Source organism: Mesocricetus auratus, unplaced genomic scaffold (assembly GCF_017639785.1).
Source record: "Mesocricetus auratus isolate SY011 unplaced genomic scaffold, BCM_Maur_2.0 Super-Scaffold_4256, whole genome shotgun sequence".
NCBI classification, from domain to species: Eukaryota; Metazoa; Chordata; class Mammalia; order Rodentia; family Cricetidae; genus Mesocricetus; species Mesocricetus auratus.
Window position 1 is genome coordinate 117,889,721 of NW_024429182.1, and position 26,345 is coordinate 117,916,065.

The following is a 26,345-nucleotide window of genomic DNA, read 5'->3' on the forward strand; positions in this document are numbered from 1 at the left end:
GTGGGCACGGCTATATTTCAACACAACGTTATTTACAGAAATGAGGGACCAGTTGAGTTGGACTTGGCCATGGTGCCTACTTTGTACTGGGTGAGTCATATGCCATCAAGCGAGGCAGGAGCTGGACACACTGAGGTCTAGAAAGGTTAATTGACTTGTTCAAAGTCACATGGCTTCTAAATTCCAGTGTTTGGATTTGGGTCTAGCTCTTTCTGAGGCCAATATGTGAACTCTTGACATATTAGACTGTTGTCTCACTTTTTAAAAAAATTTACCGTTGTGATGTGTCCCAGTTAGCTTCAGCTGTCAATTTGACACATCCTAGAATTGTCTGGAGGAGTCTCAGTTGAGGAATCACCCAGATTAGCCTGTGGCCATGTCTGTGGGGGGTCATCTCAGTCTGTGATCAATGTAGCAGAGCTCAGCCTGGACAGGTGAGTCTGGGGTATATAAGCAAACTAACTGAGCATGCCTGTGGGTGACCCAAACAACGAGCCAGACAGAGAGCCAGGAGCAACATTTCTCCGTGGCTCCTGCCTCCCATTGTTTCGGTCCTCACCTCAGTGATGGACTGTGACCGGGGAGCAAGCTGAAATGAACCTTTTCCTCCCCAAGCTGCTTTCGATCAGCGTGTGGCATCTCAGCAACGGAGATGAAACCACAACAATGCTGTATGGCCTTGTGACCTACGATCCCCGGACTTGCCCAAGCTTGCAGAGCTGACTTCCCGAGGCCTTGGATGCTGGCTTTGGGGCTAGCACTATGATGCACGTGGTGGATAGTCTGTCTTTACTGAAACTGTACTGGGATCCTTGAAGCCAGCCTCTGTCTACACTGCTTTGCCATGTGGCTCCCAGGACTCACTCAGAAAAAGATGTGTCTAGATGCTTAGTTTATGTATGCCTTACCTTACAAAGAAGATATAAATAAGGCAGTATACAAAAAGAAATAAAACTCTAAAGTTAAAAGTCAGATGAACAAACCAGAAGTAAAGGAACACTGAGGGTAGGAAAAACAGGTGAAGAGAGTAGAGAAGTTCAGAACAAGGCTGCTGGCATTGCTTTCTCCTGGGATGGGACATTGGGTACATACGCTGACAAGGCTGGACCCTAATCCCTAACTTAGACTGGCCACAGGGTCATGTTCACACCAGCTAAGTACTGGCCAGGCCCCACACCTCGCCTGCCCCATTCTGCTAGGCTCTGATGGTTCTTCCTTTGGGGACTGGGGTCTCACCTGACCGTCTGGTCGGCCAGCCAGCCTGCATCGCACTGGTGGAAGCCATCCTCGTAGGCAGCCTGCAGTTGCTCAGGCGTGGCGATGATGGCGCTGTTCTGCAGGCAAGCCCGCTGTGCTCGGTCAAAGTCCAGAGTGTAGCGTGTGGAGATGGCTCTGTAGTGGAACACGATGCCTGTGGGGCCCACAGACAGGGAGCGCTGGTTAGGCGTGAGCTCCGGTTATCGATGCTCTAGAGATGTGGTGGCAAGAACCACGGGGACCCTGGGCACTCTCTAGCTCAGGCTGACATGGTTTCCTTCTGTCTTTTTTTTTATTACATTTTATTAATTCTTTGAGAATTTCATACATGTAAACAATGTGTTTCGATCATATTTACCCCCAAATCCTCTCCTTACTCCTTCCAGCTCTACCCAAAATATTCCATCCACCTCTCCCACTGAGTCTAATTTGTGTAGTCTATATACTAATGGGTGTGGGGCCATCTACTGGAGTGTGGTCAACCTGCCAGGGGCTGTACCATTAAAGAGAGCCAGCTCTCCTTCCCTTCAAAGCCATCAGCTGTCAATAGCTCCTCAGGGGCTGAAGTGAGTTCAGCATGTGGTTGCATGTGGTCCTTTTGCTCTTGCTGGAACCCCGTCTCCTCTCCACCTGCCCCACCCCACTCCACCACCCTAACAGGCTGCTCACCACCTCCTCTCAAGGCATTCCTTCTAGAACACCTGTAATAATTCTGACAATAAGAATGCTCTCTGAACTAAGGCAAAAGCTGTCTCCTTGTAATTTTTTGCCACTCCAGGACCCTTTGCTGTTTTTTTTCTTGTTAACCCCACCCCCACTCCAGGGAAGGAGACACCAAGGGTTCCTTCCAGGTCTCCAGTAGTTCAGGGCATCCCTATGAGTGCTCTTAGAGAGACGGGAGACCAGGCAGTGAGGCTTTAGTCATTTCTTTGGCCCCTGAAGCTGACACTAAGGGGTGGTAGAGGATGAGAAGATGCTTAGGAAGCCACTTTCATTCATTTCTAGGGTCAACCATGCCACTGGAATCATTTGCTCAGGTGCAAAGTGGGCACACTTACACAGTGATGGAGGACCCACCCCTCTGGGTATGTCTGTGAGGCTTTAACTGAAGAGGGAAGATACACCCTGACTGAGGGGTCTGGGGTCCCCCAGTGAATAGAAAATGAAAAAGGAGACAGGAAGTGAGCTGAGCACTTGGAGTCTTCTTTTTGCTTCCTGACTGCTGATGCAGCATGATCAGCTTCCTCCTCATCCCCCGCTGCCGTGTTTTCCCTGCCAGAGAGGACTGTTGTATCTCCTCAAACTGCGAGCCAAAGTAACTCCTTACTACCCTAAGTCGGCTCCTGCCAGGTGTTTGGCCACAGTGACAAGAAAAGCTGACATACCCAACAAGTCAAGGATTGCTGGCAAACACCAGCTGCCAATACCAGAATGTATTTATGTGTCCCACCCCCCAGAGCCCCAATCCCATGGAGCATAGCATTGCCAGCTCCACATCAGGGAATCCAAGCATAAAATGGGTACGCAGAGGGGCAGATTGGGAAAGCTAGCCACCAAGGTCCACACGGGTGAGGACGTCATTCTAATTCTTTCCACAGAGAACCTGACACCCCTGTGGGAGGCCTTTACCTTTTACTATGACCTCCAGGGTGGCTTCACTGTCCTCGATGCCATGCATCACTTCACAGCGATAGATCCCAGAGTCGTTGGAGCGAAGGTTCTGAATTTCCAAGGTGGCATCACTGGGGATGGCCGGGTAGTTGGGTAATGACACTTTGTCTTGGTAGAGGCTGTTGACTCGAACCTGTCCTTCGGTGGCCACCAACAATACTACCTCTTTCTCCTTGGAAACGCGGCTCCACTTGATTCTTGGGGCAAGGGGGGCAGTGGAGGGTGCAGTGGTCACGGGGTGCATGGGGTCGATGAAGTAGCAGGGGATGGTGAGGGAAGTCCCCAGGAGGACCTTCAGTGGGGATGGCTGAGGGATGCTCACGCTCAGTGAGTTGTCATGGTCTGTGGGGGAAGGGCAGGAGGACAAGCAAAAATGTCAGGGTAACAGAGACTACAAGTAGTCACCCACACAGTCCTGGAGGTGCACCCATCTGAGAGGCCCAAATCCAGCCCACCATGGAGGACCCTGGAGGTTCCCAGGGAGCCCCACAACACCCTCTCCAGATCAGCGAGCATGGGAGAGACGTCACAGCCAAGACCTCACACTACAGGTACCTAGGGGATGCCAAACTACAGATAAACAGGACACACACACACACTCTCTCTCAAAATCTAAAACAGGTCTTCATTTTATTCATTTATTACATTTAAAAATTTAAATTAGAAATAAGCTTGCTTCACACTCAATCCCAACTCCCTTACCCTCCCCTCCTCCCCTGTCCCCCACCAATGCCCCCACCCGCCACCCAATCCCCACTCCTCTCCCCAGGGAAGGTGAGGCCCTCCATGGGGGATCTCCAAAGTCAATAAACAGGACTCTTAGGGTAGTGACATGTTTGATTCAGAGATTTTAGAAAAAAATATATCGGAGTATTTATTTTGGATATGATGAGTTCCCCACAAAAGGTTCATGTGTGGGAAGTTTGGCAGTGTTTATTGAGAGGTTGTTGGATTATAAGGATGCCAGCTTCATCAATGGATTCATCCATTGGTCAGTTCAGAGCTGAACGGGGATGTGGGACCTTGCTGGAGGGCTTTAGATCACTGGAGGTGTGAATTTGAAAGGCATATCTTGTTCACTGCCCCAAAACAAGTTGTGCCCTGTCCTCAGAACCCAGTACTCGCCCGTTACTGAATCAAGGAGCCTTGCATGGGATTGTCCTCACCTGGAACTTCTTCTGAGATCTCTGCAGCAATGACCCTCAGAATCACAAAGACCAGTAGTAAAGTGGTCATGGTTCACCTGGAAGAAGCAGCAGGGGTGTTATTTGGACAGTTAAGCACAGTGGTGGAGGAATCCACCACCAAGGCTCTGAAGTCACATTGCACAAGAGGCTGCAGTGGTTTGTGCAGTGTTCTCTCCAAGAATCCTTTCCCTTAGAAACCTCCAAGCCCTTCTAAGCTTAACTCAAAGGTGGCTGGATGGTGCATTGGTCCTCCCATCTTCTAGCCAGTGGAGACTCGTCCTAATGAGTTCCCGTGGTAGCTAGTGAGCCATAGATGGCTCAGGTTGGACCCCGTTCCCATGTGTCTGCTAGGGCTCTTGTATCAGATGAAGACTGGAATCTGTAGACTGAGATGGCCCTCCCTCTACAGTGTGGGTGGTCACAGCCAATCTCCTGAAGGCTTGAACAAAAAAGGACCCTCTCCTGAGGAAGAGAGACATCTTCCCTGATGGACCGCCAGCTGTTTTTCTTCTCTTTGGACTTTCCCTGAAGCATGAGCTGGGAATTGAACATGTGGAGCTTCAAACTGAAGATGCTCAACCAGCTCCCCTGGGCCTCCTTGCTAGTCTCTCTGCAGCTCTGGGAACCCACAGCCTCAACTTATATTGTCCTTATTTTCTCTCCCTCCCTCTCCCCCCTCTCTCCTTCCCTTCCTCCCTCCCTCCCTCCCAGATACATAGTCATGCAAGGGGATGTCCTCTGTTGAAAATGAAATGATACATAATGACAATTTGGTCAATGGTGGAGCACATATATAACAATAAGTTTACAGTGGGGGTGAAAACACCATATTGCCTAGTGACAATGTAATGTCCCAGTGCAACACATTTCTCACTGGTTTGTAATGATGCCCATGCAAACAAATTGAGTGCATGCCAATCGTATGAAAATATGGGGAATTTAATTATGTATATGGTACATAATACTTTGTAATGACAATACATGGCTGTCACAATGTATTTCCTGTACTATACTTTGTGTTGTTATTTTGACATGCATTACAACTTATAAGAAACATATATTTAAAACAGTCCACCATGGACTCACTAGGCAGACTCAGACACTTATGATTTACCGTGTATTTTAATTGCATCAAGAAGCCATGTAAAGGACTAGGGTGTGGTTCATTGCTCAAGTGTTTTCCTAGCATGCTTGATATCTAGTGACACACACATGCACCCGTGTACTCATGCATACACAGCAACAGCCATGACGAGTGACTGAACTCTGTCACCTAGATATACATGTTCAAGTACACTAGTGACACAGGAGAGGGAGGAGAGAGAGAATGGAGGGAGGAGGGAGGAATGAAGGTGGGTGGAGGAAGAGATGGGGAGGGGGAGGGAAGGGGAGGGAGAGAAAAGGGAGGGAAGGAAGGAAGCGTGTATCTGAGAGAGAGAGAGAGAGAGAGAGAGAAGAGAGAGAGAAGAGAGAAGAGAGAGTTAAGAGTTATCCCTTTAGAGAACCCTAATACAGCCCTTCAGATGCAGAGACATGACAAACTAACAAGCTTCCCTGATGGAATCTGGGTATGCCACCCACTCCAAATTCAGGAACCTTGGGTATTTTAGCAAGGATCCTGTGGTTTTAGGCAAGAGTCAAGACCCTGACTTGAGTCAGGAAGACAGCCCATAAGCAGTAGTGAGATGAGCAACTAATACCAGGAAGCAAGAACCTGGGGCTCCTGTAGCCCTCTTCTGGACCAAATGCATCTTCATGTGAATTGGAAAGTGACGTTTCCTGATTGTCACCAGCTGGTCAGCTGTCATTCATGTACACAGATGGGTTGCAACCACCACGTAAGGGTCTCCCCTGCACCGTAGGGACCCCCAACTCCAGTCAGCAAGCGTAAGGGACCTTCCCCAGCCACCAGCTGGAGCACTGGTCTTCAGCCAGCTGCATGTAGAAATGGCCTGGGAGTCATGGTACCACTGCCCTGGAGGGTACACAACCAGCCACACACACCTTCTGAGGTTTGCACTGCGTAAACCCATGAGCCATGTTCAGCGGCATCAGCATTTGCTTTTCGTCTAAGAAGAAGAGAGGAAGACTTGGGGGCGGGGCAGATGGGGCCAGCAGCCATACAGAGCATCCTCAGTGGAGGCAGGACCCTGGGCGCCACACCTCAACCTCAGCCCTGCCAGAGCCTCACAGTCCAGCAGGTGTCGCTCTCTGCTTAGTCACCGTAGACTTGGCTAGACCAGCACAGGGATCAAGGGAGCCAGCACCCTTAGGAGAAGCGAGGCTGTAGGGAGGGAGAGGCTGGCATTTTCCATTCAGGACTGCCTGGGGAGGGGCAGTCGGGCCCTGGATAAGGTAACACTTTCCTGTCACGGAGCTTGGCATCTTTCAACCATCCATCCTCTACCCAAGCCATACACATCTATCACCTGAGAAATGAAAGGCCCTTCTGTGTGGCTGAGGGCTTAGAGGCAAGTCACGTCACCCCTGTGCTGTAGGAAGCCTGAAAAGTTCCATCATTCTGAGAAATCCTTAGGGATTTTCTGACTTAGATATTAACCTTAAAAAACATCTCATACCCCAGGTTCGGTACCTTGAGGGGACACTGAGTTGGAGAGGGGCTCTTGTTCAAGGTCAGCTGACCAGTCAGCGCTAAGAAACGGTTTCCTGGAGAGGGCCAAGAAGATTGGTCCGAGGTGTCTGTAGAGGGACCTCAGACCCAGACACAAAGCTAGCCTGTTCCTCCCTCAGAGCACCCTTCACTTGGAAGTTTCGTGTACGTTCAGAGTTGTGTTTCTTCCCTCGCTCCCCGAACAAGCTGAACATTGTCTGGGACGCAGTGCCGCTCTGCGGGGCTTGGGCTGCTCTGTTTTTCTCCCTGGCTTAGACCAGGAAATGTGAAGGAATGAGACAGGGAGGGGGAGAGGGGGCGTAGAGTGGGCAGCAAAACTAAATTTATTTCTTCTTGAAAAACTTTGGGATAGAAATATCGCAATAAATATGCTCTTTTGTTTGTGCGTGTTTTCTCAGTTGTAACGAAAATAGGGAGAAATTCCATTCTGTCTGGGTTCCAAGCCTCTCTGGGACTCACTGAGTCTTTATGTGAGGAGACTGACTTGGCCAGCCCACGCTCTCGCTCGTGGACAGAGAAACCTTTCTCAACGCGACGAAGAGTGAAGCGGTGGGAAGGGATGGCACATGTAGGGAGGGCCTTGAGGCTGGGAGGCGGAGGAGACCTGAGATGGCCAGCGGTGGGGCTCAGAGGCAGAAAGCCCCAGGGGCCCTGGGTGCCGACGATTGGCCTTGTCGGAGACAATTGTTAGGAGGCTTGGCAAGGAAAAGCAGCAGGCCCCAGGTTTTCAGCTGTGTGTGTGTGTGTGTGTGTGTGTGTGTGTGTGTCCCTGCCTTGGTCTCTCCTTCTGTGTGTGTGTGTGTGTGCATGCATGTGTCTGCCTATCTCTGTGTGTGTGTATCTGTCTCTGTCTCTCTGTATGTGTTTGTTTGTCTCTCTCAATGTCTTGGTCTCTCTCTGTGTATCTGTCTGTCTCTTTCTGTGTGTCTGCCTCTATGTGTATGTGTGTACATGTGTCTGTCTCTTTCTGTATGTATCTGACTCTGTGTGTGTGTGTGTGTGTCTGTGTGTCTTGGTCTCTCTCTCTTTCTGTGTGAGTGTATGTGTGTGCATGTGTATACATGTGTCTGTCTCTTTCTGTATTTATCTGACTCTGTGTGTGTATGTGTGTGTCTGTCTGTCTTGGTCTCTCTCTCTTTCTGTGTGAGTGTATGTGTGTGCATGTGTATACATGTGTCTGTCTCTTTCTGTATTTATCTGACTCTGTGTGTGTATGTGTGTGTCTGTCTGTCTTGGTCTCTCTCTCTTTCTGTGTGAGTGTATGTGTGTGCATGTGTGTCTTTGTGTGTATCTGTCTGTTTCTCTGTGTGTGATTGTGTATCTGTCTCTCTTTGTGTGTATCTGTCTGTCTCTGTGTGTCTGTCCCATGGGCCCCCCACCCCGTGTGTGTGTGTGTGTGTGTGTGTGTGTGTGTGTGTGTGTGTGTGTACATGTGCCTGTGCTCCATAGTTGGAGGCAGGGACTCCATCAGATCATGGACTTGAAGGGGAAACTCATTCTCTCATTCTGAATTCCTTTTCCAACAGCTCAGTTAAGACAGACTCGGGCTCAGGCCCTGTCAGGCCACTTACTGCCTATTAGCATGATACCCGCCCACCCTGTTTCACAGATGGAGCGAGATGTCTTGCCAGCCAGTTCTCCTTGTCTGGGATGGGCACCGTGCCTTTGGCACTGTACACACACAGCCTTTAGTATCAGCAGGCACCCACCAGTGCCACTTTCTCCTACCACCCCCTTGTTAGCCTGTGTGAGCCACTTAGAACCCGTGGGTTTGGGAGTGATGGAACGGCTGTGGGAGGGAGGCATCCTACCTGAGATAAGCATTGGACCGGGTGACTTCCATAAAGAACAAAACTGTTTTCATTTTAACAGCAACATCACCACCCTTCCAAACACCAGGGAAACGGGAAACAGGGCCGGGGGATGGGGGGGTCAGGATCTTCCTGCATCCCAATCCCACCAATGTTTAATTTTTGTAATTGCCATCTTTTTGCAACCTATTTTCTGTTTTCACAGAACTCAGCTGATAAAACGACAGTTTTGTTCCTTCAGAAAAGATGACAATGGGGTTCATAGTATGACCTTTCCAGGAGGCTCGCCCAGGTAGCTCAGGCAGGACTTTCTCCTCTTCCTGAACGGAGAATCAGTGGGAGGTTCCAGTCTCACTTCCAATCCTTGTGATCTTTCCATGGCTCCCACAATCCCCTCCACATAAGACACAGGACACAACCCCGGGATCTGCTGTGCTCCCTACCTACAGGTAACCTGCGTAGACATCCTTAGCCTTTCCCTCGTTAGCTCCCAGAACTCTTAGAGCCACAGTAGAACAGAGCTGGGATTGATCACTGTGAACTTCAAACCCAATGCATTAATTTTGCAGCTGAAGAAACCAAGGCTCAAAGGGGTTCTGTATTTTACTGAGGACCACACAGCAGGTTGAAAGCGGTGCCATAGCTGGAGTCCAATTCTAAGAACGTGTTTTTCCTGACTCTCAGGCTTCGCGTGAGCTTCCCAAAGCAGTGATCACACTCACACACACACACACACACACACACACACACACACACACACACACAGAGAGAGAGAGAGAGAGAGAGACAGAGAGAGAGAGACAGAGAGACAGGGAGAGGGAGAGGGAGAGGGAGAGGGAGAGACTGAGCAGCATCTTAGGAGTCATCTCCGTCAGCCCGAGGTCTTGGAGGGTGGGGAGATGGACCAGGAGACTCACAATGCTCCAGGCTTCGTGTGCGCACAGCCCTAGGAGCTAGCTGCCCCCACTTCACACTGCTAAGTCTCAGCTAGAGCAGTTCAGCTTGCTCGCAATGCCAGTGACTGTATCGACACATCAATACGGCATGTGACTTCAGGAAGGTCACAGTCCAGGTACAGCTCAGAGGAGGACAAACCGAGGTCTTTCCCTATCAGGAGAACCTTGCCAGTGCTACACTGGACTCATGCCAGCTCTCCACGGTTAAGGCAAAGCATCTCTTTTCAATTCCACATCCAGCGACTGCCACATTCCCACCTCGCACTTGGGTGTTAGGGGAGTGTTTACACTATGGTAATCAGCAAACACCCAGGAAGTGAAAGTGCTTGCTTCTTCTGAGAGTGGATTTACCAACATGCTGGAAATAACTTATGCAAGCAGAAAAGGATTATGGGAGAAAGACAACAGGTGATTCTCTTTTTCCATCCAATGAAACCTGACTCTATTCGTTTCTCTGTCCTGTGCACTTTCTAGCCCTCTAGGGCCGGGGCACCTTCATCTCCATGCCCACCGGAGCCCATCTTGTGGTGGACTGATTATGCTACTGGATGCATGCCCCTCATCTCCTCTGACCCTACATGCTCCCACTTCCCACACAGAGCCTTTCAGTCAGCAGGCTTGTCCTGTGGTCTGTCTCTCAGCTACACCTGCACCCACACTGTCCCTGGTCCTTTATTTTCTCCTCTGATTTTACACAAGGGTGTGGCCTTGTCTCCCCTTCGTTCTGTTTGCCTTTGATGGCTTCTTCCCAACCTCCTTTCTGCTACATAGTTCTGTCCATGCACAACATGTTCCCCTCAGCTCTATGCCTGACTGAGTGGAGCCCTCTTTTGAGGCCCAGCACCTGGAAGATGTCCTAAGGCCTTTGCTTAGAAACAGTCTCCTCTTGTCCACGCCTTTTCCCTTCCCCCTTTGTGGTGCTAATGATGGAAGCTACAGCCTCCTATGATGGCCAAGTGATCAGTACCAAGGTTCACTTGAGCTCAATGGGTAGTCCACACAGGTCTTCAATTTGTGATTCTCCTGCCTCAGCCCCCTGAGTACCTAGGATTATAAGCCTACACAGTGAGGCTTATCTGCTCTTTGCCATTTCATATGTTAAAACCAATTTATGAATGAACACAATCTGGTGGATGGCTTCTCTCTCATAGATGCTTTAATCTATGAGGTCAGCTGTTTATAGGGCGCTAGAGTCAGATAGATCTTGTTAAGTTACAGTTGTGACACTTACACAGGAACACACTGTGCTGTTGCAATTATTTAGTGTCCTTGGACTGGACTTCCTGCCTCTACAGTGCTGACACGGCAGAGTCGATTGCACAGTGCAGGACCGGTGCAGGAATCTAATGAGAGATGCTGTACAGCCTTCAGTGGATGTGTCTCCTTGAATCTTAGAATCTTGTCTGATCGATTCTCTGTCACAGAGAACCCCTGCATCACCCTCCCCCCATTGCTGCATCTAATCTAGCTAGCAAGCATCCTGCACTGACTACCTACCATGGGTCTTGAGCCTTGGGCCTCTGAACCTAGGAAGCTCTCACTTACCCAGTGTGTGGTAATTTAAGTGTGATGCATGCCTAATTTTAATTTAAAGAATGCCCCAAGTGCATGGCCATTTGACTCTCAGTGACAGCAGGCAATGAGAACATCCCTACTAGTTAGTTCACTGAAGTCTCTGACACTCAGTCAGATTGGGTATAGGGAATAGCTTCAAGCAGATCATAAATTAGAAGCCAAGTGCCACCACCTCTGTCTCCAGTGATGCAGGGATCTCAGTGGCTCTCAGGACTTCCCTGGTCACTGAGGAAAGCCATCTGCTGTCTATCCTTGGGGAATAGGGAGCATTTTCCAGCAAGAATCAATTTACATGATGGCTTCACAGACCATTTAAAGAGCTGTAAATGACCTGCTGTGCATCAGGAATTGTGTTCTTAGCTCTTCCAAGACAGTTTCTCATCTTTAGGGCCACTCTCCAAGCCAGGCCTGGTGGTACATGCTTGGAACTCCAGCATTTGGGAGATAGAGGTAAGAAGATCACATGTTCAAGGTCATCCTTGGCTTCACAGAGAGAGCTAGACCAGCCTGGGTTCCATGAGACTGTCACAAAACAAAACAAAACCCAAACAGCCAAAGCACCTTGCAAAAGATAAATATTGCTATCCTCTATAAATTGTTGTGGAACAGAGTATTTGTTTAACTATGTTAAGATGAGTTGTATTTGTTTGCATTGCAGATTATTTGTTTAACTATATAAAGACGTGTTGCTTTTGCTTATGTGGCATTTGTTTAACTATGTAAAGATGTGTTCCTGTTTCACCTTGACTGCCTAAGGCACCTGGTTGGTCCAATAAAAACCTGAACAGACAATAAAGGAGGGACAGGTGGGGCTGGCGGGCAGAAAGAAAAGGGGAGCCAGCCAACAGCCAGTCAGCCAAATATTGAGGAATCAGGAAAGCAGGATGGGAAGTACATACATGAGGTAAACAAGCCTCAGGGCAGCACATGGATTAATAGAAATGGGTTAATTTAAGGTAAAAAAAAAAAAAGCTAGCTAAAAATAAGCCTACACTAAGGCCAAGCATTCACAAGAACTAACAAGTCTCCATGACATGATATGGGACCTGGCAGTCCAAGAAAGCTTGGCCACAACGAATGCACAGAGAGGTTAACTGACTTGCTCAGAGCTCACAGGTCGTAAGTGGCTGGGCTTGGTCTGAAGCACAGACCTCATGGCTACAACTGTTTTCCTCAACATTCCCAGGCCCTCCACATTTGTCAGTCTCACTCATTCGTTATTCATTCAGCAAACGGATTTCGACCAATGAGGAGAGAGAGAGAGAGGAATAGCAGATTTAGAAGGAAGGGGCTTCCAGGTAAGATGGCAGACTAGAGACAGCCTCTGTGTGAGCCAGTGAAGGAGAGTCACAGGCCACATCCAAAAGAGAGAAATGGGAGAGCTCTGAAATCCACAGAGGAAATGAAAGGAAGCCAGGACAGGGTAGGACAAGAAGGATGTGCAATATAGAGAAGTAAGTGAATATATGCTTAGTTTATAAAAGAGAGGAGTTGATATGAATTATAGTTTGTCCTGCGGCTGGAGGATCCAGGGTTAGGGGAGGCTGCCGCAGCTGCTGCTCCCAGTCTGTAGGAGGCAGCTGGCAAGCTGGATTCCCAACTCACTCGGGACCTTGTACTGATACACAGGGCTCTTGCTGAACTCCAGGTCCTCTCTTTCCCAGCACTCAACTGCAAGTCAGAAATCCACTGTAGGACCGTATCTACCATCCGGCATCGCCAGCATTCACCAGGAAGATTGCAAAGAGCTATACAGCAGCATCCAAAACCACAGCTCCCTAGCTAGGGTACAGGCAGGCCTTGATACCTTCTTTCTAGGGGCTTTCAGGATGGTTGGTACCAAGAATGATTGTAGGAGATGCTTTGTTTGTGGAGGTCAGAGGGAGCACAGTGGAGTGCTGGCAGGACCAGACCCTAAATACTTTAGAAGATGACTCTGACTTCTCTTGATTCCCTCTACCCCCACAGATTCATATGCCACTATTAGTATCTCTTGACTTGGCTATGCTGTGAGGTCCATTCTGAACACAGGCTCTATAATATTTCCCAAACAGCTGCTTCTCCAGTTTCCTAGGAGACAGTGCAGTACAGAGAGAGGTGAGTGCCTTAAGAACACAATATTCGTTCATACCTTGTCTCCAAACCTGCTACCTTTGTGGTCAGGGGCAGGTTTCTTCTCATCACTGGCTGGAACTTGCCATAGGTGGGAAACAGGGAATGGCTTCCTGTGGTAACCTGCTCTAAAACACCCCTTCATCCTTTCAAATCATCATGAGTCTCTAGGGCCCATGGATAATCAGATGCTGCTGGGAGGGGACAGGTGGCATTGGGAGAAAGGGAGTTGTTATCAACTTGTTTGGGTGTCTCAAATGAGTTAGGGGTGCTACGCATGGGGCAGATAGCTTCCATCCAGAGAACTTGGCCTAGGGACTTCTTGGATAAGGATGAGTGTCCCTAGAACACTGTGCAGAATCTTCTTATGCCCCACACAATGTCCCCTGCTCCTGCTTGGACCACGTGTGACACCTCTATCCATGTGCCCCTGACTCAGTCACTTTCTGGCTGTGCCTTCAGCATACTGAATGCTGCTCCTAAGGGGCTTTATATTTGCTCTTTCTTCTTCCTGGTATACCCTTCCTGAACTTTCCCTGGCTGTCCACTTTTCAGTATGCCACTCCAGTTCAAATGTTTCCTTCCTTACATACACTCCTTCTTTACCACACCTACCTGCTAGCGCTCATTCATTCAACACATGTGGAGCACCCCGAAACTATCACCACATGTGGGGTACCTCTAACCTACAGGACCACACATGGAGTGCCTCTAATTTATAGCATCACACTGGGGTACCTCTAATCTACAGCATCCAACTGGGGTACCTCTAACCTACAGCATCACACTGGGGTACCTCTAACCTACAGCATCACACTGGGGTACCTCTAACCTACAGCATCACACTGGGGTACCTCTAATCTACAGCATCACACTGGGGTACCTCTAATCTACAACATCACACTGGGGTACCTCTAATCTAAAAAATCCAGAAAACTCCTGAATGCAAAATAACATCAACACAAATGCCACACATGTCAAAATTCTCACCATGAAACTTTGTTCCATGGCCCAAATAACCTTCAGACTAGGTGGAGATGAAACAAATGAGTTTATTGTTTAGCTAAACAGTTGTGTGTGTCCTTAAAGACATAGGGACAAAGCAGCATTGAGAACTGGGCTCCATCCTGACTAAAGCTGCCTGTCTGAGGAGTGGGAGGCCTCATCCAGGTACTGGGCAGGACTTTACAAGGGCTGGGTGCTGGAGAAATGGCTATAGCCATCTGTGACTCCCACGGGAATGCCTGGAGAAAAGTGGGCACTGACTCAACCATTCCCACCCGTCCCATGCTCACTTTCAGAGTCCTTGGAATTTCCTGTTGAATTGGAGGAGCTCTGAGCTCGGCTTCTGGCTCCTGGAGTACCCACCCTGGACCACTAAGCTCTGCCTGTTCTTCTGCGGAAAGGTCCCCAATGCTTGCCATCGGCCTCTTCCTGTCTCAGCCCTCCACTCCAGCCTGGGGAACCCCGGCATTTTTCTGCATTAATTTCAGACTTTGTGTAAATATCAGACTTGGGTCTTTGGAAAAGAGCATTCTTCAGCCCCGCTTTCCATAAGGAGCGAGCACCTTTCCTGGGGCAGGAATCTTGGGCCAAGAGCTGAGTTCCTGCTACTCAGTGCTCACTGCCGATGGCAAGACTAGGAAATGCTGGGGGAGGGCTTCCACCCAGAGTGATGACACCCTCAATGACCTTTCTGGGTGACAGTTGAGCTCACACTTCCAAAATGATCTTTAATAAAGATTAATGAAAGCAGAGACTTGGTGGAAATACCTGCTTGAAAGAAGCTGCCATCAGATGTATGGGTGGACAGCCAAGCTCCTGGAAAAGCAGAGGCCATGTGCTTGGGATGTAGCTAAGTGAGAATGATGGTCAATCAGCCCAGTTCCTTAAGCTTTTGGGGCAAATGTGCAGAATGGTTTAGGGATCCGTATGAGGGTAAGAAATGGTGGTAGGTTATGTGGAATCAAACTGCATTCCTTAGACCCCAGTGCACCTCTGATTTTGGATGCTGGGAAGGACTTCACAGAGAACATACATCGAGCTCCTTTTGGGTTATATTTTTCTTTGAGAGCTGATGGGAGTCATTGACAAACTACTTGGGATATAGCGCCCATGCTCATGGGATGGGTATCACAGAATGAACCCTGTGAGCAGTAGAGAATTGACTCCATCTAAGACAAAGTTTAGCTCTTAATCCCAGCTCCCAGGAGGTGGGCTCTGAGCACTTAGGATGTCCTGCCTGAGCCAAATGTTGTGGAGCATGCCAGTAATCCCAGCACTCAGGGGCACAGGCAGGAAGATCACTGTGAGCTCAAGGTCAGCCTGGTCTACAGAGCGAGTTCTAGGACAGCCAGAGCTACACAGAGAATCCCTGACTTGGGGGCGGGGGACCAAAACAAAAACAACAAAAGAATGCCCTGCCTGATAAGAGAGACTTTCCCTGGGGGTCTTGGGCAAGGGTGGGCAGTCTATATCAACTGTGGGGATTTGTGCTGGAGATCTTGTGCTATGGACCAGTCTGTAGGATCGAGTAAGGTTAGAAACCATCCTGGCTGGGTCCTGAAGAGTCTCCCTGAAAGGACTTCATGGCATTGGCAGTGGCAAGGCTCAGTGTTTTAGAGGATGACGAAGTCCTGAGTGTGGACAGAGAGGATAACATAGCAAGGTAGGATACCGTCTTTGTCAGGTCGTCTCTCCTACATGAAGTCTCCAAAGAACTGCTGTCACGATCGAATTCACCATTGTTCTTAATCACAGCAGGAACATACGCTGTCTAGAATGTGCCTTTGACTCTGTAAGGAGACTGCATGGGGTACAGGCCCTGGATCTCACTCATTCCTCCTCAACTCTGCCCTCAGGGTGTTCCCAGGTGGAGGTTGGGCCCTGTGTTAGATGTGGTAACCAATGGAGCTTGAATAGAAAGTAGTTTTGGGAGAGGATCACTGTCATCAATAGAGACTCCGAGGGATGATTAACCTCACCTCCCACAGCCAAGGAGCAGCAGAGCCAGAGAACAAACCAGATGGTTCTGATGCTGAAGAGGGATTAAACATGCTAACCAGTTCCCTGCTTCTGAACACATGCTGAAGATGCTGCTGAATAGGGTCATTGAAGTGCCTTTGACAAGGTGTCATCCCTGATGGTTTCTTTTGGTTATTTATTTAGAGCATGAGCGTGCGTGCGTGCGTGCGTGCGTGCGTGCGTGTGTGTGTGTGTGTGTGTGTGTGTGTGTGTGTGTAGTTGCCACAATGTGAATGTGGAGGTCAGAGGACAACTTGCAAGAGTCATTTCTCTCCTTCCTCCTTGTGAGTGCCATGGGGTACCAAACTCAGATTGTCAGGTTTGGTGGCAAGCGATTTTACCAGCTGAGTCATCGCACAGAGCCCCACTTTTGTTTAAATCATGGATAGAGGTGGAGGGGGATGGAGAGGGAGCTCAGCACGTAAGAGCACTGGCTGTTCTTCCAGAGGATCTATCTGGGTTTTATTCCCAGCAACAACACTGTGGCTCACAACTGTCTGTAATTTCCAGTTTTAGGGGATCTGATGCCCTCTCTGGTCTCCACCCACACCGGGCACACACGTGGTACACATACACACAAGTAATCAAAATACTCATATTAGTGCCTGCTACAGGGTTAGCAGATTGGCTCTGTTTAAAAGTTGGAGGACCAAGCAACTCCAGCTGCAGAGTAGAGAAGGCCCTTAAAGGGGTGGGGCTTATCCCTGAGTCCCTCACAGAACACCTCGTCATCAGGGCTTGGAGAAGAACAGCCAGTGAAGAGCCACACGTGCTCACAAACTGTCTCCTCCTTACCTCTTCCCTTCCCAGCTGTCCCCATCCTCTGGGTGGTCTGCCCTGGCTGTGTGACAGCTCTCAATGAGGCTGTCAGGGTTACAGTGTCCAAGAACCTCTTAGCGGGGTGCCACATTGGCCACTCCTCACTGCTGCCTCTCTCTCTTAAACTCTGTTTCATTCCTGATGTTGGGCTCATAGACAAATCTACATTTCCTTTCCCTTCATTTTGTCTTATTTTGAGACAGAGGTTCAGGCAACTCAGGCTGGCCTAGGCCTCAAAATGTGGCTGAGAATGTCTTTGGACTTCTGACTCCCTGTCTTGACCTCCCAGGTGCTGGGCTACAGGTGTGAACCTCCACACCTGGCCTGCGTGGTGCTGGGGATTGAATCCAGGGCTTTTTGTATGCTAGGCAATCACTTTCCCAACTGAACTCCATCCCTAGCCCTGCTTGATTTTTTTAATGATCTCCCCCTGGAACTGTGTTAAAATACTCATATTATAAAAGGTATCACTTCAACCACTTTAAGGATACAAGTTAACAGCCTCAAGTAGCCATCCTGTTGAGTTCCCACTAGCCCCATCCATCTCCTGGACCATTTTCTTCTTACAGAACTGGAAGTCTGTATTGATTAAACAGCCACCCCGTGTTTTTCCCTCCTCCCAGCTCCTGGCAGGCATCCTTTACTTTCTGCCCCTGAGAATTGGACTCCTACCTCTCTTCCTGCAGAGGGAAAGTGATAGCTCCTCCCAACACAGTTTCTAGATCTCCTCCCATCCTATCTCAGTTGGACAGCTTTCATGTTTTCTGGAGTCCCTTTTATTATCAAGGAAGATATGCATGAGTAGGGTCTTCTCAGGTACCACACCTCGGCATGTGCCGTATTGGGGGCCCACATTGTCCGCCAGGAAGTCTAGCACAACCCATCTTTCTTCCATTGTGATGTCAGGCTATTGATTCTTTACCTGAGCAGCATACGGATTAGTTTGGTTTAAGGATCACGAGGTATAAGAGATACTTATCTTACATCTCCCATGGTGGATGCTCACAGGAGAACACGGGAACCAGGACCACTTCAAAGCAGCAAGTTCAGGTCTCTGGCTTGCAGGGACACATACCCACTGGGCAAAGAGCTACGACTCCCTGCACCATGCTGCTGAGAATTCCCAGCAGATGGTCTCTCACCCACACTACCAGTTCCTCTTGAGGACAAGGAAAACTTCCGATTCCTCTCAGTGTGTCCCGTACTGTGACCACAAAGGAGTGTGGTGTAGAAAATACTTAATTATAGAAACTGGCATGTTCATGCTTGTATGTTAATCACAAGAAGCCAGCTAGGTGATGACATGTAGGATATATAACCCCATTTCATTCTTAGGTATATTCATGGGAAAGAAAAAGTAGAAATGTGACATTGGTTACATTTGGGGTGGAAAGTTTAGAGTAGATTTCATTTTTCCACCTCAGGGGTTTTCTTTCTCAAGCTTTCTACATTATCCTTTACTAGTTTTGACAGGGAAAGGAGTTTCTAAAAATAAACAAAAATTTCAAAACCTTTGAAAATTTGCATTCAATTCAATTTAATCACAGGAGGAAGGCAATTAGGAGGAACAGGAGTTTGTGTCAAAACCAATGGACTCTTCGGTGACCAAGGTGGCAGCCAATGGGTCAGTAGGGGAAGGGATGTCTTGATGGGTGAGAAAGTACTTGTTCTATGTATTAAAACTCTTGGGACTCTGGGCTGGGAGATAGCTCGTTGGTAAAGCGCTTGGTGGCACAAGCATGGTAACCTGAATTCAAGCCCCAGAACCCACCTGAAAGAAAAACAGGTATGGTGGCACATGCTTGCTGGGGAAATGGAGACAGGTACATCACTGGGACTCAGTGTAGCTGAATCTGTGAGCCCCAGGCCAACGAGAGACCCTGACTTAAATAACACATTGCTGGCAGCCGAGGAACAACATCTAGAGTTGACGTCTGGAATCTAGACAGGTGGGTATATACTTGAAAGCTCTCCCAACCTCCCTCCCTCCTTCTCCCTGTGTCTCTCTTCTCTTCTCTTCTCTTCTCTTCTCTTCTCTTCTCTTCTCTTCTCTTCTCTTCTCTTCTCTTCTCTTCTCTTCTCGAAAGAGCACTTGGGGGGTTTCCCTCCAGGTTCTGGAAGGAACATGTCCATTCTTGACACATTGACTTAGGGTAACTAGCTCTCTGAACTATGAGATGATAAATTTCTGCTGTTTAAACTGTCCAACATTGTGGCATACTGTTATGCAACCCTAGAGAATGAACTGGAGGGCAACTTTTGATCATACTGCTGTGATTGATTTAAACCTGTGTGTGTGTGTGTGTGTGTGTGTGTGTGTGTGTGTGAAGGGGCTACTTACTCTCCTCTTACTTGGCAGTGGAGCTTCGGATCACTTAGATTGGGAGAGGGCTTATATTATTTCTTACATTTTACCTGATCTCTTTTGCCATCTTTGCTTTGTTAGTAGAGACAAACTTTCTGGTCTTGGTATTGTTCTTGATGCTGTTTCTGGAACTGTGTAACAATCTTTCCACTAGAATCCAATCTTTGGGACTTTCTTAGACTGGCTCCCCAGCTCTTAAGCTTGTATGGGACCTCCCTGTTTCTTTGCAACTCCCTGATGAACCACATGGGCTCCTTGTATTACGGAAAGTTCTAGAGGTGAAGCACTGGTTTTCTAATATTTTCTGTCTTTTTAAAATTTAAATTAGAAACAAATGTTTTCTGTCTTATCTGGGTTCAAAGTCTCCCTTCCTAAGCATGATTTGGGGTTCACATAGGGCACGTTTTGGGGCTCACATAGGGTATGTTTTGGGGCTCACATAGGGCATGGTTTTGGTTAGAGGCAGAGCCATGCTCAGCTACCTTAACTTAATTCAAGCCATTAACTGTTATCCTGGGATATTTAGAATCCTCTAATACCCAGTTCCCAGAGAAGAGGATAGAGGGGGGAAGGGGGGCCAGAGGCAACTCCAAGAATGACACCAGCTCTTTGCTACTGACTGACTTCCCAGTGGCACAGCACCTGCACCAGAATTCTCCCTAGCCCATCTTTTGCAGGGCAGCATCCGCAGAGAAATGTCTGCAGGAGTGAAGGGTCATCAAGGACGATGGGGAAGATTGCACAGGTTGTTCATTGGACTGTTCCAGGTGTTACTGTTTTTGTGAGCTGCAGTGGAACCCCCCCCCCCCCGGAGCCATGCCGTGTGGGAGCCTGGGTACAAGGCCTGCTGTCGTTACTGGCCTATCAGGAGCCAGACCATGCTTTTCCATCTGCCTTTTCCCAGCCAGCTTTGGGCTGGTAGAATACATATAGCACTTCTGTTCTTATTCTAAGATGGTTAAGCTGTCTTAAGAGCCTGAGTGGACAAGAGAGCAGCTTCAGCTTGGGCCATTGGAGATAGCTAAGATACCAAGAGTGGAGCTGGGCTCCGCTGGGTTCACAGCAGCTGGAGATTGGAGAACATCTGCGCTACACAGAGCACCATGGCTTCGTTGCATCTCCTTATTTCACCCTACTACCCAATCTTGGGGGCAAGTGATTACACTCAATTCATAGGCAAGGAGCTGGGAGTACAGTGTGGTGAATTGGCACTGTTAACGGAGGCCGTGCTAGGCTTGAGACCCCTCTACTCCATCTGTGTTTGGAAGACAGTGACCTCTAGGCTACTTTTGTGAACTCATCAGGAAGGGAGTGGCCAACAAAACTAGGGCCTCTATCTCAGCTGAAAGATGACAAGATGGTGCCGTGGTTCCAGGAGGTCCCCAGGGGTGGAGCCTGGAGACAGTTACAGATGAAGCCAGAGGGGGCATGGGGCATCTCTCAGCAAAGGCAGCTAGAAGCAAGGCCCTTTGGTGTCTACGGAATCATCAATGCTGAACTCAGAGGGGATGGAAAGCCATGCCCTGTCTCCTTATTGGTTTCTGCACCTGGCTTGCTTCCTATCTGCCATGTCCACAGATGGCACAGGGACCCTGAGTTCACAAGATGGAAAAACTATCAGAGGAAAGATGATACATGGCACATGTGGGGTTGCTGGGGGATAGAACCTGAGCCCCAAAGGTGGCGTAAAATCTGAATGACCCCCTAGAACAGCTGCTCCGTGCTGCTGAGCCAGTAGAAGCTGCTAAGGGGGCCTGGGAAGAAAACTGCTGAAGTTAGAGTGTGCACGTGGCCAGCCCTCTCTTCTTTGGGTCATTGGTGACCCCCACTGATGACAGAACACGGCCCAGGTGGCTGTGCAAAGTCTCTGAGCTCTGGCTAGGCTGGGGAGACATTCTTGTTGGATCCTAGCATCTTAACTATGCAAAGAACAGAATACACTTTGTTGTTGGTTTTCCAAACTGGGGTGGTCCTGATAGAGTCTGACAGAGGGAGTCCCCAAACTAAGCACTGGGTTGAGGCTGTTTGCCCGTCATGGGACAGTTATCAAGGAAACTTGCAAACAAAAGCCACAACAAAAAGGCAGCCAGAGAATGAGAGCAGGAGTATTGGTCTTCTTCCAATGGGGTGGCCAAAATGGCAGTGACGTGTGAACCCAAATAACCTCGTGAGAAGAGCATGTAGTCTGCAGAACAGAGATGGCAGAGCCCTGAGGCCAGAAGAGGAACCCAGTGGCCAGCGGGGTATGGGGAAATAAGGCCGAGTGGGTATGTCTATTTTTTTGTTTTTGGTTATTATTATTATTATTATTATTATTATTATTATTTGAGACAAGGTTTCTATGTGTAACGGCCCTGACCTGAAATTCTCTTTGAGGATCACACTGGTCTTGATCTCACAGAGATCCACCTGCCTCTGTCTCCAGAGTGCTGGGATTAAAGGCATACACCATCTGGCCAGGCTCCCGAGGGCGCTTGGCTGCACACCAACTCCCAAGGGCCCATGGGCTCCAGAACAGGGCTGGACCTGACCACACGTATGACAGGCCTACTCTCAGGTCTTTTGGGAGTTTCTGCAATGCAGCGCTAAGAAGTGTTATATACAAAGCCTTGGTCAATTGATTGCTGCATGCACCTAAGGACGGATCATTCCACACAGGCCTTCTGGTGACGAAGGAGCCAGGACATCAATTACTCTCTTCCAGCCATAGCATGCTCCCAGAGCCTTATCTGGCAGGAGAGCATCTTCCTAGTTTGGCTTCTGGTAGACCAGAAGCCCCTGAGTACCTGAGATGATAGATGGGGCTCCCAAGGGGACGGCAGTGGGAAGGCTTAGGGAAGGTCTACCAAGAAAAGGCCATAACCCAATACCAAAATTTTCCTTGGTTGTAGCCTTCCCCAGACTTACTACTCCAGCCAGAGCCAACACTTCTGTGCCCCAGGAATGGAGGAAAGGCCTCAATAAGCAACCAGGTCTTAGAGGCCTCTGTAGTAGAGAGGATTCTCTACTAAAATATCAAAAGAGGCTACAGAAGCCAATGTGGGTTGGTTTGGAGAACCAAGTGTGTATCCCAGAGTGAAGATACTGGGGGCAGATGCCTTGAGATGTGGTTAAAGAGTTCCTGGATGTACCCTGTGGGCCTGGGCGAGGGTGATGCTGTGGATGGGGTGATGGAGGCAATGCTAGACAGCACGCCTCCTTACTGGGCTGCAGAGGCACTACTCACCTGCTGGGGATGCTGCCCACAGACACATGGCCTATGGTGTCACCCAAGAGGCAAATGGAGCTGTTGTGGATTCCCACCTGGGTCCCGTTGTCACTTTAGCCCCCAAATAACACATAGGACGTTATATTAATTATAAAGCTGTTGGCCATTTGCTTTGATTTCTTATTGGGTAGCTCTGACTTAATTATTTTCCCATAACTGCTAATCTGAGTATATTTCCACGTGGTTTTCTTTTACCAGAGAAAGGATCCAGACCTCTTACTCCTCTGGCATCCTACATCATGACTGACTATGCCTCTGTTTCCCAGAATCCTCCTTGAATGATAGTCCCACCTATCTTGCTTCTCTATTGGCCAACAGTGCTTTATTTAATCAACCAATAGGACAACATATACACAGAAGGACTTCCCCCATCATGGAGCAAACAGGGTTCAGCCTCATTATAGGCTTGAAGGCAGCTCAATCCAGTAGCAGAGACTGGCTTGAGGCCCCCATACCCCACCCTTCACCCACAAACCACACAGAATTCTCCTCTTCCCTTTAGGTCCAGAAAACAACAGCAGCAAAAGGAGTGTGTAGCCCCCACAGGCCTTGAAATAGAAGGTGGCTGGCGTGAAAAAGAGGCTGGACCCAGCCCACAGGAGGGTAGAGAGGGCTTCTGGTCAGTGATGGTAGCAGACCAATGGATTTTATTTGGTTTTGTTTTTGAGAAAGGGTCTTATATAGCCTAGGTTGACTTCACTCACTATGTGACCAAGGATGGCCTTGAAGTTCTGGTCCTCCGACTTTGATTGGATGAGATTACAAGCATGCACTATCAAACCCAGGGCTTTGCACAAGCCAGGCAAACACTCTGCCAACTGAGCCACACTCTCAGCTGCTGGAGACAACCCGCTGGCCTGCCTCTTCGCTGGCCTGCCCCGGGGGCCCAGTGCAGCAGCCTTTCCTGCCACAGATCTGCCAGACCAGCATCTCTTTAGGTTAAGTCTCTCAATCTGCTGTAGGAAGAAAGAGCTTCTAGTAGATCACATTCTGAGAGACTTGAAGGAGATTCTAGCCCACCGATAGAAGTCCAGTGGGAAAGGAACCTGCTTAATTTCTGAATTTCCCTAAGAGATGACGCTTTAAAAACAACAATAAAAACAACAACAAAACACCCCCAAAAAAACCACTTTGCCTGTTGTCCTTGAGGCATATTTTGTAGAAGCCATTTTGGGGAAACCTCTGTCATGCCCCTAGGGACAAAAGTACTTATTTAATCCAAGGTCAAGAACAGCTGTGTTCTACAAGCGAGGCTCTGTCTCAGGCGTTGGAGAGGAGCAGATGAAGCAGCTCTTGTCTCCACCCTTCCCTTGCAGAGCAGAATTGCAGCATCAGCCACTAGGCTCTCAATGGGTGGCTGGGGCTAGGAGAATCACCAGAAATGATGCTGAAAATCAGATCCCTGTCACCCCCACTCATGCCACAGAGGAGGCTGACTCCATCGGCAGTGCTCAACAGCCCCTTAGATGGTTCTAATTCCCACACTGAAAGTGACCCTCCTCTCTACAACAGTTCCCTTTCAGTGTCTGGTCAAGTTGGACAGCATCCTCCAGCTCTTAGAGTCATCCTGAAGTCCAGCTGTTCCCCTCAGCCATCCACACACAGAGGGAGAGGCAGCAAGGCTGGGAAGTGAGGCAGCCCTGGCTTGGGAGATGGGGGGTGGGGCAGGGTGACCTGGTGAAGAATGCCGAGCCAAGGGTGCAGGCTCTGTGGGGAAACCCTCTCCTGTATGACTAGAGTGGTGGTGGCTGGGGCCGGGAAGAGATACGCTCTAAGGCAGGCAAGAGCCTGGGACGCACTGCTTGGACCATTCTCTTATACAAGGCTTCATTCATTAGTGCGGCCCTAAAGCCAGCCAGTGATATACAGGGTGGAGCCAGAAGATGAATCAGGAGTGGATGCCAGCAGTCGCTCGCAGGATCGTCTGTGGTTAGGCTCTTCTCCACACACCTTGGTTCCTTTTCTTTTTTTTTTTGAGACATGTAGCCCCAGCCGTTCTCAGATTTGCTACTTGGCTGAGGAAGATCTTTAACTCCTGACGCTCCTGCTTCTGCCTCTTGAGTGTCTGGATTACAGCTGTGCACCGCCATACTCAATGGAACCCAGGACATCGTACATGGCAGGCAAGCACTCTGGTAAATCAGCTACATCGTTTTCAAAAGACAACCTAGTACAGGCTGACTTCAAACTCAAGGTCCTCTTGGGTTTAGAGTCCTGGGAGCTGGGACTGTAGACCCGTGTCACCACACCCAGTTATGACTGAGATCTGATTGGCCGACAGAGCTCCAATGATGCCCCCGCCCCCACTTCTTTTCAGGAGGCTTGCGGGATGAACAGAGAAGGGTCAGAGGTCTGTTTGAAGTTGAGGCCGTGCCAAAAGCAGTTCCCTCCATTCAAGTGCCCCTTCCACCTCCCTGCCAGCTTAATTAAGAAGGAGATGTGGTGACAACTAAAAAACCCTTTCTGCTTTATTGCCGTATGACCCTACAAAATGCAGGTCCAGGGACACTGAGTGAGCTATCGAGATCCATTCCTTTGGATAGTGGCTTTCAGTTGGGCTTTAATTGATTGCAACTCTATTTCTCAAAGTAGAGGTTTGGCTAGGCCTGGAAGGAGTTCCTGTTCCTAGCTCAGTTTTCTTCTCTGGAGCTGGGCTGGCCTCGGCTCTGGTGCTTCCCTGACCCACTAGGAGCCAACTGCTGTATCTCCAGTGAGCTCTAGAGGGCACTGCCTCCCAGGGAAGCAGGGCAACAGACTTTACTGGATTCCAGAGGCTGCCATTTTTTTAAGGGGTCGGGGGATTGACTATCTGGGTGTTATAGGGCTTCTCCTTGTCAAGAAAGACATATAAAGTGTAGTAGTCTGTTTGCCCATATTTTCATTCATTCACTGAGTCACTCAATCCATTCATGTATGCCTGGCACTGAATTAGATACAAGACATAAAACCCGGGCCTTGATGTCCCGACAACCCTATAAGGGATTCCACAGACAGCGGATTCTTTTGGGGTCTCGCCATGTCTCCATTTTACAGATAAGTAACCCAGGGCTCAGAGGGGTGAAGCGTCAGTCACGCAGAGCTGGTGTCTTGTGATGCTTCCACTACCCAGCCTGGACACCTCTGTCCTCTCATCCAGAGCAAGCTCTGATGGCCTTCTCACTCTCAGAGCTGAGAGCTGCATGGGAGGGAGGTGCTGGTAACACACACTCCCTCCCCTTCCCCAGCAGAAAACATCGCCATGGCAACCAGCCCCAAACAGAAACCTTCTTTGGCTTGGAGATCACATGTCCTCACCTGCTGATGCTGTAACTTTCCACAGCAGGGCCTTGAAAGGCCTCAAAGATAATAAGGGCTGTGGTTTTCCTGCAGGTCTACTTTGTGCCAGCCTCTTTATTTGCTTTGTCTTGGATGTCCATTTCATGGGTGCAGGAACGTCCATGTCCATTTCATGGTTGCAGAAACGTCCATGTCCATTTCATAGATGCAGAAATGTCTTTCTATTGCCACTGAGGCCCTGCTTTCCCCTCACTTCCCATTTGCTGCCTGCTGTAGGCTGCTAACCAGCTCCTCCCTCTAGCTTCTGGTTGTCACACTTACTCTGCTGGGTGTGGCTTGACCCAGGGACTGAATGAAGGTCTGGAGCCCTTTTTCCCCCCCTCAGCTTTGGC

General features: G+C 49.1%; 1 protein-coding gene across 3 annotated transcripts in view; it reads right to left on the reverse strand.

Annotated features, from left to right (window-relative positions):
* The window catches only part of Acan (aggrecan), a 59,912-nt gene that overhangs the window by 28,908 nt on the left and 4,659 nt on the right, over positions 1-26,345 (reverse strand). For all 3 annotated transcript variants that reach the window (XM_040730019.1, XM_040730016.1, XM_040730009.1), the window contains exons 2-4: positions 4,095-4,171; positions 2,887-3,270; positions 1,237-1,411 (exon numbers count right to left, since the gene is read on the reverse strand). In XM_040730019.1, coding sequence (XP_040585953.1) covers positions 1,237-1,411; positions 2,887-3,270; positions 4,095-4,164 — 629 coding nt within the window. In that variant the 5' untranslated portion in view covers positions 4,165-4,171. The remainder of the gene's footprint in view (positions 1-1,236; positions 1,412-2,886; positions 3,271-4,094; positions 4,172-26,345) is intronic.